Here is an 18,374-nt window from a genome sequence, read left to right on the forward strand (position 1 = left end):
TTCAACAAGCCAACAGTATAGCCCTCAGCAGCACTACAGCCCTGGCACAGAAGGGAGACTGAGGCACACTCGAAACCAGACAGGGCCCCAGCCCTAAAAGTACACCCGGGACCAGTTGGAGAGCATGGTTAGGACTGTTCATCTCACCCGGAGCGGTGGTAAGCCTGACAGGAAACTGATGATCACCTGAAAAGACAAGCAAGAAGCTGGTCAGAGCCAGAGGGTGTCCTGCCTCCCGCCCGAGGGTGTCCTGCCTCCCGCCCGAGGGTGTCCTGCCTCCCAGACCCGTGTTGGGAGTCGGAAGGCCGAGCTAAGCAAGGCCCATGCTTCGGCTCCTGCTCCTCCAAACATTCCTCAGCCCCAGAACCAGTCAGGAGCCTGAGAAGGCACCAACACTGCTGGCCCCAAGGCCTCCCAGCCCCAGCCGTACCTCGTTGCTGATCACAGGTGCTGTCACTTTCATGCCACAGCTGGAGTAGCCGCTACGCAAGACAAGGTGATCATCGCTGTCTTCAGCCTGGCAGCTGGGGTCCCAGAAAGTCAGGCCTATGATGGTGCACTGCAGAGTCTGGTTCAGGGGGGAAGGGCACCGTTAGGAGGCCCTGGGCTTCCTCGGGCCTCGCTGTCACAACCAAAGCACTGGAAGAACTGCCCACTGAGCTGGAGAGAGCTCACTGGGCTCAGTGCCTGGCACACACATGGCAGCCCGTCACCGTCTGTGACTCAGGTTCCAGGAGACCCAGGACCCTCTTGTGACTGTGCACATGGGGTGCACTAACCCATGTAGGCAAAACACACGTATACGTTTTCAAAACTGCTGAAAATTTTGTTTAAAAAATTTAAAGGAAGCTGGGTCATGATGGTGCTGGGATTAAAAATGTATGCCATCGCCCGGCTGTCCTTTAATCTTTTTGATGTTGTTTTGTTTTTTTTTTTTTTTTGAGACAGGGATTCTTTCTTTCTTTTTTATTAATTTGTGTTTTACGTTCCAATTCCAGTTCCCCCTCTCTCCTCTCCTCCCGCTTCCCCCCTCCTCCCATCTGCTCCACGGAGGGGGTGAGGCCTCCCCTAGGAAGTCTACTAAGTCTGGCCCATCGTCTAGTTGAGGCCAGATCAAGACACCTCTCCACCCCTACACCCCTGAGACAGGGCCTTCTTGACTGTCTTGAAACTCGCTCTGTAGAACAGGCTGTCCTTGAACTCACAATGATTTAACTGCCTCTGCCTCCTGAGGGCTGGGACTAAGGGCATGCACTGCCACTACCCAGAAAGGTTGTGTGTGCCCATTACCTTGGATTGGTTTTTCTTTGGGGGGAGGGGGTCCTTTTTGTTATCCATCCCATCCACCCCCAATCCTGGTACCTAAGGACCAACCCCGGACCTTGGGCTTACTAGGCAAGCACTCTCCCCCAGAGCTAAAGCTTCAATCCTATGTGTGTTTAATCTTAATCCTTAGAAGACAGAGGCTGTCTGATCTCTGTTGAGTTCAAGGCCAGTTTGGTCCACATAGCAAGTTCCACACCAACATGCACACAAAGCCGCACATTGACTCCCAAAACAAAAGCACACTAAACCCATTGTGGTGGGGCTGGGAACACAGCTCAGTAGTGGAGCGCAGACTTGAGACCTCTTCATCACCCCAGGTGGGTTCCATCCCCAGTGCTGAGAGGGGCGGGGGAGGGGAGAAATTGGAGTGAAAATGCAGAAAACTAAACAAAAGGGAGAATGAGCACATGGTATGTTTTTTATTAGGTCAAAAGCAAATTCGAAACTGGGCACAGTGTCATATGCGTGTAATCCTAGCATAGTGGAAGTGAGGTCAGCTACGTGACTACTTAGCAAGTTCAAGGCCAACCTGGGCTACGCAAGACTGTGCCTCAAAAGCAAATAAAAACAAAATTTTAGAGGCTAGAGAGAGACGGCTCAGAGGTTAAGAGCACTGACTGCTCTTCCAGAGGTCCTGAGTTCAATAACCAGCGACCACATGGTGGCTCACAACCATCTACAATTCAATCTGGTGCCCTCTACCGGCATGTAGGCAGAACACTGTATATGTAATAAATAAATCTTAAAAAAAAACCAAAAATTTAAAAATCAATACACAAATCAAGAGACACGCCAAACACCCAGGTTCCCCTCCCACGCTAGCAGAGGGCTTCCCTTGTTCTTAATGTCAGCGTGGAAGTGGAGAGAAGTGGTCAACGCCCTCTCGTAAAGCGCTCTGAAGATTAAATCCTGTTCTGGAAACCTGCTGGCATGAAAACATCAGGTTCCACCCTGCAGTCCCTGAGCAGCTACCCAGGGAGACATGTGCACACAGCTTCACTCACTAGGGTTTACTGCAGAACCGCATGCAGCCTACTGCGAGCACCTGGGAGGGATCGGGATAGCAGGTCACTAGCAAAGCGGATACTGTGGCATTAAGCACAGCTTTCAAAGGTGTAACAGGATCAGAAGCACAGGGTAGAGGGCATTTGCTGTGGTTACCCCATGCAAGGAACAGAGAAAAGGCTTCCAAGCCACCTACAGTACAAGCAAGATGCAGGCGCCAGATCCCAAGTTCAAGGTCATCTCCAGTTAGGTATGGAGCTCAAGGCTAGTCTGGGCTACATGAGACCTTGTCTGGGAAAGACAACAATGACAGGAAGGAAGGAAGGAAGGAAGGAAGGAAGGAAGGAGGGAAGGAAGGAAGGAAGGAAGGAAGGCAGACAACACAATGTTGGTAGCCAGTGTCATCAGAAGGGAAACGAAGATTTTCTCCACTCTATGCCAGGAGTGGTGGCACATACTTTGAATCCCCGCACCCAGAAAACAGGCAGGCAGATCTCTGTGAGTTTGAGGCTAGCCTGGTCTACATAGTGAGTTCCAGGACAGCCCTGGATACACAGTGAAAGTCACAGCCCCTCTCTCTCTCTCTCACTGTGTGTGTGTGTGTGTGTGTGTGTGTGTGTGTGTGTGTGTGTGTGTGTGTGTCTATCCACTGTATGCATACAGGTACAAGTGTGTGGAGAGGCCAGAGACTGAAATCAGACATCAGACATCTTCCACTTCGCTTTTTAAAATTAGATTAGTACTGAGTGTGACATATGGGTGGGGTACATAGGCGATGTCAGAGCACAACTTGGTGGAGTTGGTCATCTCTTTCCACCTTTATGTGGGTTCCAGGGATGGAACCCAGGTGAGCAGGCTTGTATGGCAGGTGTTTTATCCACTGGGCCATCTCATTGGATTCATCCCCCTTACTTTTTGAGACAGGACACCTCCCCAACCCCAGTCAACAGGATCTCACTATGTAGACCTAGCTGTCCTGGAACTCACTATGTCAACCAAGCTGGCCTTGAATTCAGAGGTCAGCTTGCCTCTGCCTCCCAAGTGCTTGGATTAAAGGTGTGCTACTGTGCCTGGCAAGACAGGGAGGGTCTCCTACTGACAGGACCTCACCGATTGGCAAGCATGGCTGGTCAGAGAGTCTACAGGACCCTCCTTTCTCAGCATCAGTGCTGAGGTCTGTTTGCCACATAGGTGCTGGGGATCCAAACCCAGGTGCTCACGCTTGCACAGCAAACACTGTTCCGCAGAACATATCCCCAGCCTTATACACTGTTTTTTTGTATTTATCAACCAGGCAAAGATCACATGGTACAAATTTCTGTGACCACCCAGCGCTGCCAGCATTAAAATTAACAACAACTACTTAACATTGGTATTATTATCACTGGTGTTTTGAGATCAGAACTCATGTAGCCTAGGCTATTCACAAACTCCCTATGTAGCTGAGGATGACCTTGATCCCTTATCTTCCTATATGGACCTTTCATGTAGCCTAGGCCGGTCTGGAATTCACCATCCTCTTGGCTCAACCTCCTGGGTTCTGGGAATACACCTGTGTGGTGGCTCTGTGCTAGGCCCAAACTGCATCTTTTTTTTTTTTTTTTTTTTTTTTTTTTTTTTGGTTTTTCGAGACAGGGTTTCTCTGTGGCTTTGGAGGCTGTCCTGGAACTCGCTTTGTAGACCAGGCTGGCCTCGAACTCACAGAGATCCGCCTGCCTCTGCCTCCCGAGTGCTGGGATTAAAGGCGTGCGCCACCAAAGCCCGGCTCCAAACTGCATCTTACAAATGAAGAAACTGAGGCTTGGGGAGGGATGTCACTTGCCCTACTGCCTAGGCTAGGCCCCCGAATTCTTGGCTAGGGACCAATTAGTTGCCCATGTCATCCTGCGAAGGAGGGGCAGGGATTCACTTACCTGCACATGTTTTTTACTGAGTTCCAGAGTCATGATGTCTTGGCCACACTTTGGCTGGATCAGGGACATGAGTAGACCAGAGTTGCACCTGTCCTTGGGAGGTGTGGTCAGAACTGGCGCAGGTGAAGTCTGTGGCACACCACCTGTGGGGCCAGAGATGGGCAGAGGGGACAGTCACCGAGCGCTCGCTATGGGCTGAGTTCTTGGATGGCTAACTACTCATTAGGTGGCGGATGAGGCCAGTGAGGTTGAGAAGCCGGCACAAGTTCAAAGAACAGTGTGGCAAGTCATCTGGGGGGAGGGAGGGCAGGGTCACAGGGCTGGGGCTCACCGCAGCCAGAGGCCCTCAGTGAGACGTCGCTGGCCACGGGCAGCTCTACAAAGGATGCTATGATGCTGGCGTTGAGCTTGCGGGCCTCCCCTACCAGGCCTTGGGGCGTGTCTGGAAGCACGAACCCTTTGATGCTCTTTTCTGGAAAGATCTTGATGGAGTATTCGCCTGTGGTCTGAAGGCAGGAAAGTGTAGCTGGTGACTCCTCTGTCCCCCTGCCTGGCCACCCATCCCCCTCATCTCCTTTTTTCCCTTGGCCCATTAAGAAAAGCTTCCTAGAGGATGGGGGCCTCTAAATTAACAATGTAAGGAAAACAGGTCTTAGACAGAGATAGGAAGTCGGGGTGGGCCAGCGATGGTGGCGCACGCCCTTAATCCCAGCACTTGGGAGGCAGAGGCAGGCGGATCTCTATGAGTTCAAGGCCAGCCTGGTCTACAGAGCGAGTTCCAAGGCAGACCAGGCTACACAGAGAAACCTTGTCTCGAAAAACCGAAACCAAACCAAAAACAAACAAACAAACAAAAAACGAAAACCAAGTTGAGGTGGAAAGACCACAGTGCGCAAGGTCTCAGGCTGTGGTGGCGGTTGCAAGGCTCACCCATAACTGCATGTTGTGGTTGGCATTGATGAACCAGGACACGTATGGAGGACCCTGCAGGATGAGAACGGCGTCGGGATCCCCGGATTCACAACTCAGTTCCACCTTTACAGACACTGTCCGGGGCCTGCAGCAGGTAAGGAAGTGGTCAGTACAGATGACAGAGGGCAGGCTTGAGTGTGGGGACCGAGCTGGCGTGTTGGTTTGAGTGGGACGTCACGTGTAAAATCTCTGGTGTTTGAACACTTGGTTCCCGGTCGGCGACCCTGTTTTGGAAGGTGTAGGAGGTGGGCCTTGCTGGAGAGCATAGGACACTGGGGTGGGCTTTGTGTGCCCTCTGCCTCCTGTTTGTGGTCTCAGTTTCCTGAGACCTCCATTCTGCCACCGTGGACTCTGACCCTCCGGAACCGTAAGCCCAAGTAAACTCTCTGCACACTGCCTTGATCATGGTGTTCTATCACAGCAGTAGAAAAATCACTGCTGCTCCGGGAGGGTGAGATCTGATTGATTGGAAGGGGCCCCGCACCAGGAGGCCAGCACCCTTACCTGGCTCCAGAACCTGGCAGGATCCTCACGATGTATGCCTCCTTGTGGCCAGTCACACCTTCCAAGGAGCAGCCTTGGACTGGGGTGGGAGCTTGAGGTTGCCATTCCAGTGTGGGACCCATGTCCTGATGGGCCTCTGCCAAGCAGTAGGGCGGTGCCTTTAGGGCTGTGGAGACAAGCGTATGTATCAGAGAGCCATACCCCTCCTTCAGCCAGAGGCAGCTGTGGGGACATCCAGGACAGGGCCTCACAGGTGGGGGGACTACAGAGGACTTACCTGCTAAGTGCCCGGCCTTAACACAGGACTAACCTACAATTGAGCCTACGGCACACGTCAAGGGTGTCATCCCCTCCCCCCTACCTGGCACATCAGCACATCCGGTATCTTCCTTAATCGTTCTCCATATTTTTCTCACTGGAGCTCACTGTTTGCCTAGACTGGCTGGCCAGCAAGCCCCAGGGATCATCCTGTCTCTGCCTCCCCAGTTCTGGGGTTACAAGTATATATCAGTTTTGGGGTTAGATGTGTATATCACCATGACAGTTTTACACATGGGGTGGCAGGCCCCGATTTAGGTGCTCATGCTTATGTGGCAGTCACTACACACTGAGCCCTCTCCTTTAAAGACATGGTCTCACGTAGCCCAGGCTAGCCTTGAACTTGCTGTGTCACATGGGATGACCTTGAATTCCTTATTCTCCTGTCTCCACCACCGGAGTGTTGGGATTTCAGATCTATCTGTGCCACCATGTTCAGTCTGTCATCTCTGGAGATGCATATGGGACTTAATGCCACACCAGCAACTCTACTAACCGAGCCTCATCTCTAGCCCCTTGTGTTGGGAAGAAAATCCAGCATTTCTCATTTCATACTTGATGAAGACGCAGTCACTAGCTGCAAAAGGTACCATCCAGCCATGTGTGACTTTGGGCAAACCATGTGCCACCACGGGCCAGAGACTCTCAGTTTCTGTTGGGGAAGTCTTATGCTAATAAAGCACTGTCTGGCCAATAGGAATCTAGATAGGTGGGGCTAGGAGTCCAGGAGGACTCTGGGTAGGAGTAACACGAGGGGTTCGAGATGTAACCGCCATTGGGGTAGGAAGCCTGGAACTATTCTCCGGTAAGAGACATACTTAGATTAACAATTATGGGGTAATTACTTAAGTCAGAGCTAGCCAGTTAGAAACAAGCAAGGCCAACAGCTTCATAATGAATATAGCCTCCTGTGTGTTTATTTGGGACTCATGTGGATCTAGAACCAGGCTAGCGCGGCAGAGCCCAGGTGACTGGCGGGGGATAAACCAAAGTGGCTAGCAAAAGGAAAAAGCATCTCTTAACAGAATGGTGTCAGAAGTGGGATTGAATTTCCACGCAGAATGACAAAAGCTTTAAAGGAATTTTAGAAACAGAAGAACAGAGAGAAGCACAGATTATTGGTAGCAGCATTTTTCTCAGGTGTGCTCTGTTTTGCTATCGACAAGCTGAGATTCACGTGGCTCGTTTACCAGAGTCTTCCTGACTCAGCATAAAAAAAAAAAACAACAAAAAAACCATCAAGGTTGTTTTAAGAGACTCTGCTACCGATTGAAAGGGGTGTACGTACAGCTGGAAGTGGCAGCTTTTGCTGGAGGTCAGCATGGACTGAGGTGGTAAGCTGGAGTCACGCTTACGCCCGCCATCTTGAAATGGCAGTTTAAAACAGCCGCGATTTTACAGATAAGACACGTGGCCAGAAAAACATAAAGATTTACAGTAAAGTCAGACTTGGATAAAGAAAAACTTCTAAAGGTTTACAGTGTGTTTAAAAATATATGTGAGATTGAGAGAGAAACTGAAACGACAAAGTGGTAAATAAATACAAAAGCCGGCGTTGTGGTGGCACACGCCGGTAGGATTGCTCCAGAGGCAGAGGCAGGCAGGTTTCCAAAGAGAAACCCTGTCTCAGAGAAAAATAAATAAAAGTAAAATAAATAAAGTAATAATAGATAAATAAATAAGCCACGTAAAGATGGAAAATACACAGAGAGTCTGGATACTGTACGCTATTGTGTTTTTCAGTTTTTTGCTTGCTCAGGAAGGAACTGCTACTAAAGTACACTTGATTATAAATGCTGCTAAATTAATACAACTTATATCTTTTGAAAATACCTTGACTTCAAAATTTAAGCATAAGGATATGTTACTCGGAAAAGGAGTTTTTATTTATGTTTCTACAGAAAATGAAAAGCTAAGGATTCCTTCCAGGCTTTTGTGGTTTGACGAACCAAGACCCCTGGAAGCAGTGGACCAGGTGTTCCAACAATCGAAACAGCGAAGATGATGCAGTCTTACAGACCCCGAAAATATGGACTTATACAGGTTTCTGAGTTTTGTCATGATCCCCATGGTATAAACAGCGCCCCCTTCCAGCAGGAAGCAGTTTGGAATGAGCGACGTCCCAATTCCCATCTTGTTTATAAATCTTTGTTTTCATTTAAATGGGATTGTTTATAATTGGCTAGTGATCACAGCCAATCTTTTTTAATGGTAAAAAGGGGAATTATGGTATGGGTATTGTTTTTCATTTATTGAGACAAAATCAAGGTCAATTTTGTGATGCTTATATTTCTCCTCTTGATTAAGTATTGTGCTTATACTGATCTTTTACAATGTAATGCATAATTGAATACAGACTATAGATAGTTACTTATAATAGAATTTCTAGTTACATAAGTTAGGTTTCTAGATATACAGAAATATATTTGAGATGGACAGTCTTCAAACCTCTCAAAGACCTTCAGAACAGGGCATTTAAAATGGTTTAGGGTTTGTCTTGACAATGAGAAATGTCTGCTCCTGGCAGCACCAATTACGTCTGAGAGGAAGATGGGCATCGAAGAAACTCGTTATAAAGTTTGCTTTCAACATGGCAAGATTAGCCATTTGGGCAAGAAACTGCTCTTGCCTAGATTGTTTGACTGTTGTTGTATCATCTGGACATGCAGGACCCACAGGAAAGTGACTACTGAACTCAGTCTTACAGGGTTCCTGCTTGATGAAGAGTCTACGAGACTTGCTGCAGGACAAAGAAAAATGACTGACAGACTGCCAACGCAGATGGACAGTTTGAAATTTCCTGCTTTGCTGAGAAGTGTTCCAGACACATTGTGGCCTATGGGCTGAAGATGGATGCCCCAACGTTACAGAGGAACTTTGGGTGACTGTCCAGGCAGTAAGATGTCTCTGTCAATCCTAGTGTTTATATATTATCCTTCTGTGGTCTTTGATGGAGTTGAAGACAGATAGTTATAATTATAGTTTTCCTTAGTTATGATAAAAGATAAGCTACATATAGGACTTTGGACTCACAAGGATGGGATGGATGATATTTTCTTTAAATCTTGCTAAAATATTGTAACTATGTTCTTATTTGATAACTGTTCTGTTATATACAATTTGACTGTGTTAAAGAGTTTCCTCTGCAATTGAACCTGAGCCCAGAGGCGACTAAGGAAGCTAACCTTGGCCCACTCGGAGGACGACGTTTTTGGGGTCAAGCAGTGTTGCCATTGAGGTGATGGCACTCTTTTCGACTGCCCAGTCAAGGGCCTGCTTCCTGGAGGTGGGGGATGGCAGCTCTGTGGTGCTGACTTCCAGCTTCTCTGTAAAGGTGATCATTTTTCTGTCCTGTGGAGACACAGAGTGCTGAGTCCCTTCTGACCGCACAGGCAGGTCAGGAACCAGCTTGGGGAGTCAGCTCAGTCAGCTGGCAGAGAAAAGGTGAGAACCAAGAATGACAAGGCTCAGAGGGCATCAGCCACCCCAGAGGTCCCCAGGTACCTCTGCTGGCAGTCATATCTGCCCCGTCTCCCCTCTGCTCACAAGAACTGCACGGAGACACGCTTTTTTTGTTCATCGGCCTGGGTTTCACCCTCACCGCCAGGCACTCACGTGTAACGGCGTCACGCAGCTGCGTCCCTGACCCTCCACTCTCTGAGGGTCTGTGAGGGGAATCTCAGCACCCGTCCCCACACAGCACCGGACACCTTGCAGGCACTGAGTCTTTGTTCGCTGGGGACCCTGCTGTACTAGCTGCTCCTTGACACCCGCCGCATGGTGGGCGCTCTCAATGCGTGAGGAAGAGGGGGACGGAAGGGAAGGCGAAGACAGGCATGGAAAATAGTGAGTGGGTGACAGACAGATGGGTTGGCACCTGCCCTGGGAACCTCACCATTCAGAAACTAGATTGACATCTTTATTTGAAGTAATAGAAGGCAGAAGATCTTATTTAATAAGTAGTAGCAACAACGACAAAAAAGAGGAGGGTCTGGAGATGTGGTTCAGTGGTTAAGAGCCCTGACTGCTCTTCCACAAGACCCAGGTTCAATTCCCAGCACCCACATGGTGGCTCACAACTGTCTGTAACTTCAGTCCTAGGTAATTCAACATGTCCCTGGCCTCTGCAGGCGCAAAGAAATGTGTGTGGTGCACAGACACACATGCACACAAAATACCCAGACACATAAAATAAGATAAAATGTAAAAAGAAACGAGAACCAAGACCAGTCCTCTGGCCGGCTGGAGACGGGGGATCTGGGTGGATCCGTGACCTCACTGCCTCCCTTAGGCTCCCCTGGGCTCTGGTGGGCTAAGAAAGGAAATGAAGACTTCCTGGAGGTGATCCAGGGGTGACAAGGGTTTAGAGGAAGCAGGGCCACTGACTCCAAGTGCCTTTGAGCGTGAGTCACAGCAGCAGAAGGGCTTCAGGTTAGATACTGTCTGCCTGCCTGATAGCCAGAGGAGGTTTGATAGAGCACATGGCCCGCTCTGCAGGCGTTCACCTCAGGAAAGCCAGGGATGCAGTAGTGACTCAAGAGCGTGGCGTTTGTCCGTCTCCTGGCTTGTGGTCTGACACCAGGCAGACTTCGGCACACAGGAGATTCAAGCACAGTTCCCACCATGCTGGTCTATGTCCATCTATGATTGTGTCTTCATCTCTACTGCCCATCTCTGCCTCCTCCCTCTGGGCCTACATCTGGTTCTGTGTGTCCCGTCCCCCCACCCCCGCCCCCGTCCCCCTTGTCCCCCACCTTTATAGTGCTCTGAACTACCGCATCCATCCACCTCCTAGTCCAGACTCTTGTTCCAGGTCCCATTCAGCCCTGGGTGTCCTACATCAGGGCTGTGGAATTCAAGGCATGGCCACCTTGAATCATGGCCATCTGAACATCAGGCTCTGGCTCACAGAGAGAGGGACATGGGGCAGGGGCTTCCCACAGCTGGCCTGGGGTTAAGGGTCACACACTCACGTAAGCCAGCTGCCATGGGATTTCCGGGGCCTGGAGCTTGATGAGGACACTTGTGTTGGAAACAAGGACCAGAACCACCTCTCGGGTCCCAGCGCCGTTTTGCTTGGATGCCTGAAGAGTCAGCTCCAGCATTGACATCTGGGGAGGAGTCAGAGACACAGATATATCAGTCAGATTTGCAGGGGCCATGTCAGGGGTGATTGACGTATGGCTGACGGTCATTCCGCAGGCCTTACTTGGCTTGACTCAGCGGTTACCTGTGTGCACCTGACCTCTCACATGCCTGGAAAACGTGAAGCTGGCAAGATGGTTCAGTGAGCACGGCCACCGAGCCTGTCGACCTGAGTTCAGTCCCCAGGGCCCACATGGTGGAAGGATAGACCTGCAAGTCATCCACTGACCTCTACGCCAGTGTGGTGTAGAAGTCCATGTAGACACGACGAATGAATACGTACAAATTAAACAAAGAAATGGACAATTAAAAAGAAAGAAGGCAAACGAAGTGAACAAATGAGATTGGTCCCAACCAGCCAAAGAAGAGGAAAAACCCATTAAGATGATTCTTAGCGTCATCCAACAGTCAGAACTGCAAGACCGGCCCTTACTTTCCCCGTCTAGCTCCTCCTCCCGATAGGCTCTTGCTCTGTGCCCAGGCTGGCCTCCAGCTCTTTATCCTTCCTACCTAGCTCGGTGTCCCAAGAGCTGGAATTTCAGGCACATGCCATCCTATGCACTCGGGATGACCTCTGTTGAGCACCTGCTGTAAACCAGGCCCATGAGCCTCGAAAGGGCATTCTATGCATGGGAGCTGTGACTCCTCTCAGCATCTGCCTCTTCTCTGGTTGTCCCTGGGAGGCCACTCTGATGTCCGCTCACCTTGGGGCACTCCCAGTTGCTCTTAGAGCTGGCGATATGCTTCAGTGGCATACCACACGCGCAGGTCCTGGTTCTACCTACATTTATTCATGAGCCCACGTGAACAACCTAAGGGGCAGGGGCCATTTAAAATTCACAAATTAGGAAACCGAGTCACAGAGAGGTGAGGCCGCTTGGCCATGATTGCACAGGAGGCTGGGAATGTAACAGCTCTCTGCCAAGAAGAGTAGGAAGGAAGAAAAGATGGCCAGTTCAGAACTACCCAAAGTGCTTTCTGCATCGTGGGATGGGGTGGCGGCGGGGAAATGAACAGGCGAGGGCCCAGCTCAGTGCCGTGGAAGCTGCACAGTGTCTCTTGGAGAACAAAGACAATGGAAATCTTTCCAGACAGTCTCTGGCAGTTCCTGCCAGCAGCACGCAGCGAGACAGCTGATTCCAGAGTCTCCTTCACCAGAAAGTTCATCAGTGGAAAGTTTCAGGGTCTGGTTTCTAATCATCTCCCTGTTGTTTCCCGACTGATGTCACAAAGCCAGAGACGAGCGTTTCAGCCCCTGGAAAAATCTGCTCAGAAATCTTTCCGCTAGTCGGTAATGACCGTTAATCACTGTGTTCAAGCTTACTCTTTAAAACAACAAGAGGAAAAGAGCAAATAACATCACTTTGTTTCCAGTACGCAACGACGGGCTTTTGCCATGTTGGTGTTCTCGTTAGGTTATTATTCTTATTTTAATTATTTTCAAAAAGTCATTATTAGTTTATCTCATGTGCATGCTTGTTTTGCCTGTCTGTATGTCCTTGGATCAAGTGCGTGCCTGGTGCTGTGGAGGCCAGAAGAGGGCGTTAGATTCCTTGGAACTGGAGTTACAGGCAGTCACGACCTGGGGATCGAACCTGGGTCCTCTGGAAGAGCAACTAGTGCTCTTGACTACTGAGCTATCTCTCCAGCCTCATTTAAATTCTTATTAGTGTGTGTGGTCTGTGTGCGTATCATGGACTCACTTGTCTGTGTATGCACATGTAGAGGCCAGAGTTGGATTTGGGGTATATTTCTCTGCCATTTTCCACTTTAGTTTTTGAGGCAGGGTCTCTCTTGGCACTTGCAATTTTGCTTGGACTGGTTGACCAGCAGGTCCTGGAGACTCAGCTGTCCCCCAGCACTGGGGTTACTGGGAATATAGCCACCTCTAGCTGTTGGAAGGTACTAGCAGTCCACACATAGGCTGTCATGCTTCTGCAGCCCCGAACCATCTCCCCAGCACTAGATTATCTTTTTTTTTTTTTTTTTTGGTTTTTCGAGACAGGGTTTCTCTGTATTGTTTTGGAGGCTGTCCTGGAACTCACTCTGTAGACCAGGCTGGTCTCGAACTCACAGAGATCTGCCTGCTTCTGTCTCCCGAGTGCTGGGGTTAAAGGCATGTGTACCAACGCCTGGCTTTCTTTTTTCTTTTTTTTTCTTTTGGTACTAGATTATTTTTTTCTCTTTGATTATTTAATTTTTTAAAACTTTATGTGTGTGTGCTTGTGTATGTGTATGCACATGTAGAGATCAGAGGACACCTTTGAGGAGTCTATTTTCTCCTTCCACTGTGTGGGACCGAGGGTTATCAGGCTTGGTGGCAAGTGCCTTTATCCACTGAGCCATCTTGAGAGCCTCTAAGTTATTATTCTCTCTTTATTTATTTATTTACTTTTTTGAGACAGGGTTTCTCTGTAGCTTTGGAGCCTATCCTGGCACTCTCTTGTAGACCAGGCTGGCCTCGAACTCACAGAGATCTGCCTGCCTCTGCCTCCTGAGTACTGGGATTAAAAGTATTCCCCACCACCACCCTGGCTCACACTTTTTTTTTTGAAACAGGGTCTCACTGGGTAGCCCTGGCTGGTATGGACAGTAGACTAGGATGGCCTTGAACTCATAGAGATCTGCTCACCTCGGCCTCCCGTACATACATAAGCAGAAAGAAAGGAAGAACAAGAGGCATTTACTGGAGGAAAGCACCTGACCCACCCTGGTGTTGGGTCCGGCCTGCTTGCCCTGCTTGCCCTGATTGACCTGCTTGCGATGTCCTGGGAGCTCAAACAGCACAGGATGGGTTCACAGTTGTGTCTGTTTTCTTTTGAGACAGGCTCTCTCACAGAACCCGAAACTTGTCATTTCGGCTGGACCACACACTTCGAAATCAGTGGATTTCACCTCAGTAAAGTAACTGCGTGCCTGTAACTGCGTGACGCGGTCCAACTGAATTCATGCTACACTCTGTATTCTCCCAGCTTACGGATGTGGAAATAGAGGCTGTAGGGGGGAAACCACTCGGAGAGACTGCGGGGTCAATAGCCTAGGGCACATCAGCCTATGTTTGAGCCCACAGCCCTTGACCACCCAGCAGCAACCCAAGAGTGCATCCTTTTCTGTCTCCCCCTAACCCAGACTGCCGCCAGCTCCACCCATGCCCCTCCGGGAGACTTCAAGACACGCATATAACAAAACAGGTGAGCTCAATAGTCGGACAGGCTAGACCAAGAGACGTGCGCAGACAAGGAGGTGACGCTATCTATGCCTTCCTGGAGGATGCTCGTGGGCTGCAGCAGCTGCAACTGTGAGCAGGAGAAAGGTCTCCGGGGCATCCACCCTGCAGCTGCTTGACCATGGCTCCTATCCCTCAGTGCCTCCCTTTTCTCATCTGTGAAATGGGAGCAGGAAAGGGCTGGAAGCTAAGATCAAGAGGGGTTCTGGGGGGCTGGAGAGATGGCTCAGAGGTTAAGAGCACTGACTGCTCTTCCAGAGGTACTGAGTTCAATTCCCAGCAACCACATGGTGTCTCACAACCATCTGTAATGAGATCTGGTGCCCTCTTCTGGCATGCATGCTAGAACACTGTATACATAATACATAAATAAATCTTAAAAAAAAAAGTGGGGTTCTGGATAGAGGAAGTGAGGAAAAGGAAGCAGAGGTCAGAGCATGGTCATGTTTCAGGGAACCAGGGGTCAAGAGGCTGAGGTTTTCGGACGCTTGTGACAAGTCTCAGCAATTCTACCAGAATTCATAAGGCAAACCCGTCAGTCTGCTGTCACCAGGACCTTCCGTACAGGGAGGAGTGGTGCTAAGAGAAACTGAGGCCCAGGGCAGGGCAGTCACCAGCCAGGGTCGCAGTGGACGCTGCGGGACACGGGAAGGCTGAAAGGCGGAGCTCCCAGGGACTCTGTGCTCCCAGACCCAGCTGGTGACTACCAGTTACCAGAAAACTCGCCAGGGCTTCCACAGTAAACACATCCCTTCCCTCCACCCTGACTCACCATGGCCGTCATTTGCACGCATGCTCATTTCCCTCTATCATCCCCTGAGAGGTAAAGGAAGGGCCGGCCAGCCCTCAGCTGCCCACTTCCAGGATGGGCTCCTGGGTATCTTGAGGCCCAGCCAGGATGACATATGTGCCAGCTCCTTGCCCCCGGGCCCAACAGCATGGGCCTGCCCTATTCTCTCCCTGAATTGCTATTTTTGTATCAGCTATCCCTTAGATGCCATTGTTAGCCCAGTGGTTGGTGTCGGGAAAGGGGGATTTTGGTGAAGAGGCCCTGAGTACCAGGAGCCACTTATAGAAAGACGTTTCCAGCAATTCTTCTAGGAGTGGAGCCTTGGGTCTGCCCACAGCCCCCACCCTCCCAGGGCCAGCCCAGACGAGGCCCTGGGTCAGCCTCAGCCGTTATACACAGGAAGAGTGGCAGGGGAAAGAGTTCGGAGCCAGACAACCCTGACTTCCAACGTGGACTCTGTGTCTGTGGACCGTCACTCTTCCTCTTTGGGCCTGAGTTTCCTGGTGTGGAGGGCGAGCAGGACAATGTACCTGCGCTCAGGTATTTGTAAGGATGCAGTGTGATTTGGCCTCCTAGCAGGCTGTGTGGTACCCGGCTCAATTGACTCTCCCTCCCCCCCACCCCATCCATACCCCATATGGCATTCTCCATATTTTGTTTTCCCAGACAGAGTTTCTCTTTGTAGCTTCAGAGCTTTGTAGACCAGGCTGGTGTGGAACTCACAGAGATCCACCTGCCTCTGCCTCTGCCTCTGCCTCTGCCTCCTAAGTACTGGGATTAAAGGTGTGCACCACCACTGCCTGGCAGCATTCTCTGTTTTTATTTTAAGAGATGAGACCTTGCCCTGCACTCAAGTGATTCTCCTGCCTCAGGTACCTGAGGAACTGAGAAACAGGAATGGGACAATATGCTTGGCCCAAATTGTTACTGTTTCGAGGCAGGATTGATTTCAATGTATAGCTCTTGCCTCAGCCTTTGAGTACCGGGGTCACAGGTATTTGCCGTCATGCCTGCCTCCAGAAAGAAATATTTTCAGTGTGTGTATGTGTGTGAGAGAGAGAGAGTGTGTGTCTCTCTGTGTGTGTTTGTGAGAGTGTGTGAGTATGTGTATGTGTGAGTGTGTCTATGTGTGTGAGAGAGAGAGAGAGAGAGAGAGTGTGTGTGTGTGTGTGTGTTTGGGTCTGTGTAGGTGACAGAAGAGGGAATCAGATCCCCTGGAGCTGGAGTCACCTAACATAGGTGCTGGTAACCAAACTGGCACCCTCTATGAGAACAGTAAGTGCTCGTAACAGCTGAGCCATCTCTCCAGCTCTATTCTGTTTGTTTGTTTGTTTGTTTTCCTTTTTGAGACAGGGTCTCTCTCTACGTAGTCTTGACTGGCCAGGCTAGCCTTGAACTCAAAGATCCACCTGTCTCTGCCTCTACTGGGATTAAACCTTGCCAGGCCTTTTGTTTTGGTTTGAGACAGGATCTTACTTGTGTATACCTGATTGGCCTCAAATTCACAGAGATCTGACTGCTTTTTGTCATTTTCCAAGACAGAATTTCTCTGTGTAATTCTTGCTGTCCTGGAACTCACTACATAGACCAGGGTGGCCTTGAATTTACAGAGATCTGCCTGCCTCTACCTCCTGAGTTCTGGGGTTAAACACTCTGAAAATACTTTTAAAGAATTAGTGTTTGAGCTAGGTATAGTGGCATATGCCTGCAATCCTGGTGCCACAGGAACCACCACAGACTAATGGGCTGGATAAGAAACAGGAGCTCACTATATGCTGTCTCCGAGAAGTACACTTAGCCAGAAAGATGCCCAGAAACTTCACATCGAAGCACGGAAAACAAACAGCCAAGCCAACAGAAGCCTGTCCTGACACCAGGCAAAGTACACCTGAAACCAAAACTGTTAGATTAAAAAGGGACTCTACAGTTTTGGTGGTGGTGGGTTTTGTTTTTTCAAGGGTCTCACTATGTAGCTCTGGCTGTCCCTAACCTGCTCATCGTCTGCGAGGGCCAGGACGAGGACGAGGACGCAAAGGCAACTCCAGTCCCAGGGCCCTCAGTCTCTCCACACTGCTCTGAGAGCAGAGCAGGAATGCGCATGCGTCCAGATGTGGGAAGCCCAGCCCAGAAGCCCCACTCTGTCACATGCTCCCCAGGGCCGACTCTGCTCTTCTTCAGGTACAGAAGAGCTCACAGAAGGCCAGCAAGGTCCTGTTTTGGAGGCTGTAACAAGAGTCACTCCCCTGTAACCTGCAGAAGAGGCTCAGAGACAACTGGGCAGGAAACTCAGGGGTCCGTGCACACTGGGCAGACGTGCTGTGTAAGAGGACTCCAGGTACATTCCTTCAGCGTTGCAGGTTTCCCACGGTGGAGCTGGGATGCCACTGGAAAGGGGTGGCAGGGGGGCTGCTCATGGAGGACCACCTGCCTTCTATAGCCCCTCACACTGTCCCATGCCGGTTCTGAGGAAGTGTTGGAGGTCCCTGCTGGCTTGCTTTCTGCCCCAGCAGCTCTGCCTGCTCCCTCTCTGCATGAGGCATGAATCAGAGCCTGACTGGCTCCAGTCTTTAGGAAGGGGCTCTCTGAGTTTGCCCGGGAGGGGAGCAAGTCAGCAGACAACCACCCTTGGCTGCCCAGGTCTGGGACAGCAGAGCAGTGTAGTCAGCCTGGTGGCAATTGCTGAGACACCAGGCCTGTTCCTGTCTGGAAGGTCAGGATGTGACCTTAGCTCCCTCCCGGAATCCAGGCTCCAGCCTGTCCTTTGGGGACCCAGTGAGATAACCCCTGCTCAGCAGCCCCAGGTTTGTCTACAGACTTCCTCGACACACAGACACGCACAAACACACACACACAGACACACACACACACAGACACACACACACACAGACACACACACACACAGACACACACACACAGACACACACACAGACACACACACACAGACACACACACACACAGACACACACACACAGACACACACACACAGACACACACACACACACAGACACACACACAGAGACACACACACACAGACACACACACAGAGACACACACACACACAGACACACACACAGACACACACACACAGACACACACACACACAGACACACACACACAGACACACACACACAGAGACACACACACAGAGACACACACACAGACACACACACACACA

General features: G+C 50.2%; 1 protein-coding gene across 1 annotated transcript in view; it reads right to left on the reverse strand.

The window, feature by feature from the left end:
• Nucleotides 1–18,374, reverse strand: part of Eng (endoglin) — a 38,162-nt gene that overhangs the window by 3,882 nt on the left and 15,906 nt on the right. The window contains exons 3-10 of the mRNA XM_040735623.1: nt 11,012–11,149; nt 9,224–9,389; nt 5,721–5,886; nt 5,175–5,301; nt 4,576–4,750; nt 4,245–4,387; nt 431–568; nt 148–186 (exon numbers count right to left, since the gene is read on the reverse strand). Of these exons, the coding sequence (XP_040591557.1) occupies nt 148–186; nt 431–568; nt 4,245–4,387; nt 4,576–4,750; nt 5,175–5,301; nt 5,721–5,886; nt 9,224–9,389; nt 11,012–11,149 (1,092 nt within the window). The remainder of the gene's footprint in view (nt 1–147; nt 187–430; nt 569–4,244; nt 4,388–4,575; nt 4,751–5,174; nt 5,302–5,720; nt 5,887–9,223; nt 9,390–11,011; nt 11,150–18,374) is intronic.

Source organism: Mesocricetus auratus, unplaced genomic scaffold, assembly GCF_017639785.1.
Source record: "Mesocricetus auratus isolate SY011 unplaced genomic scaffold, BCM_Maur_2.0 Super-Scaffold_100047, whole genome shotgun sequence".
Classification (NCBI taxonomy): Eukaryota; Metazoa; Chordata; class Mammalia; order Rodentia; family Cricetidae; genus Mesocricetus; species Mesocricetus auratus.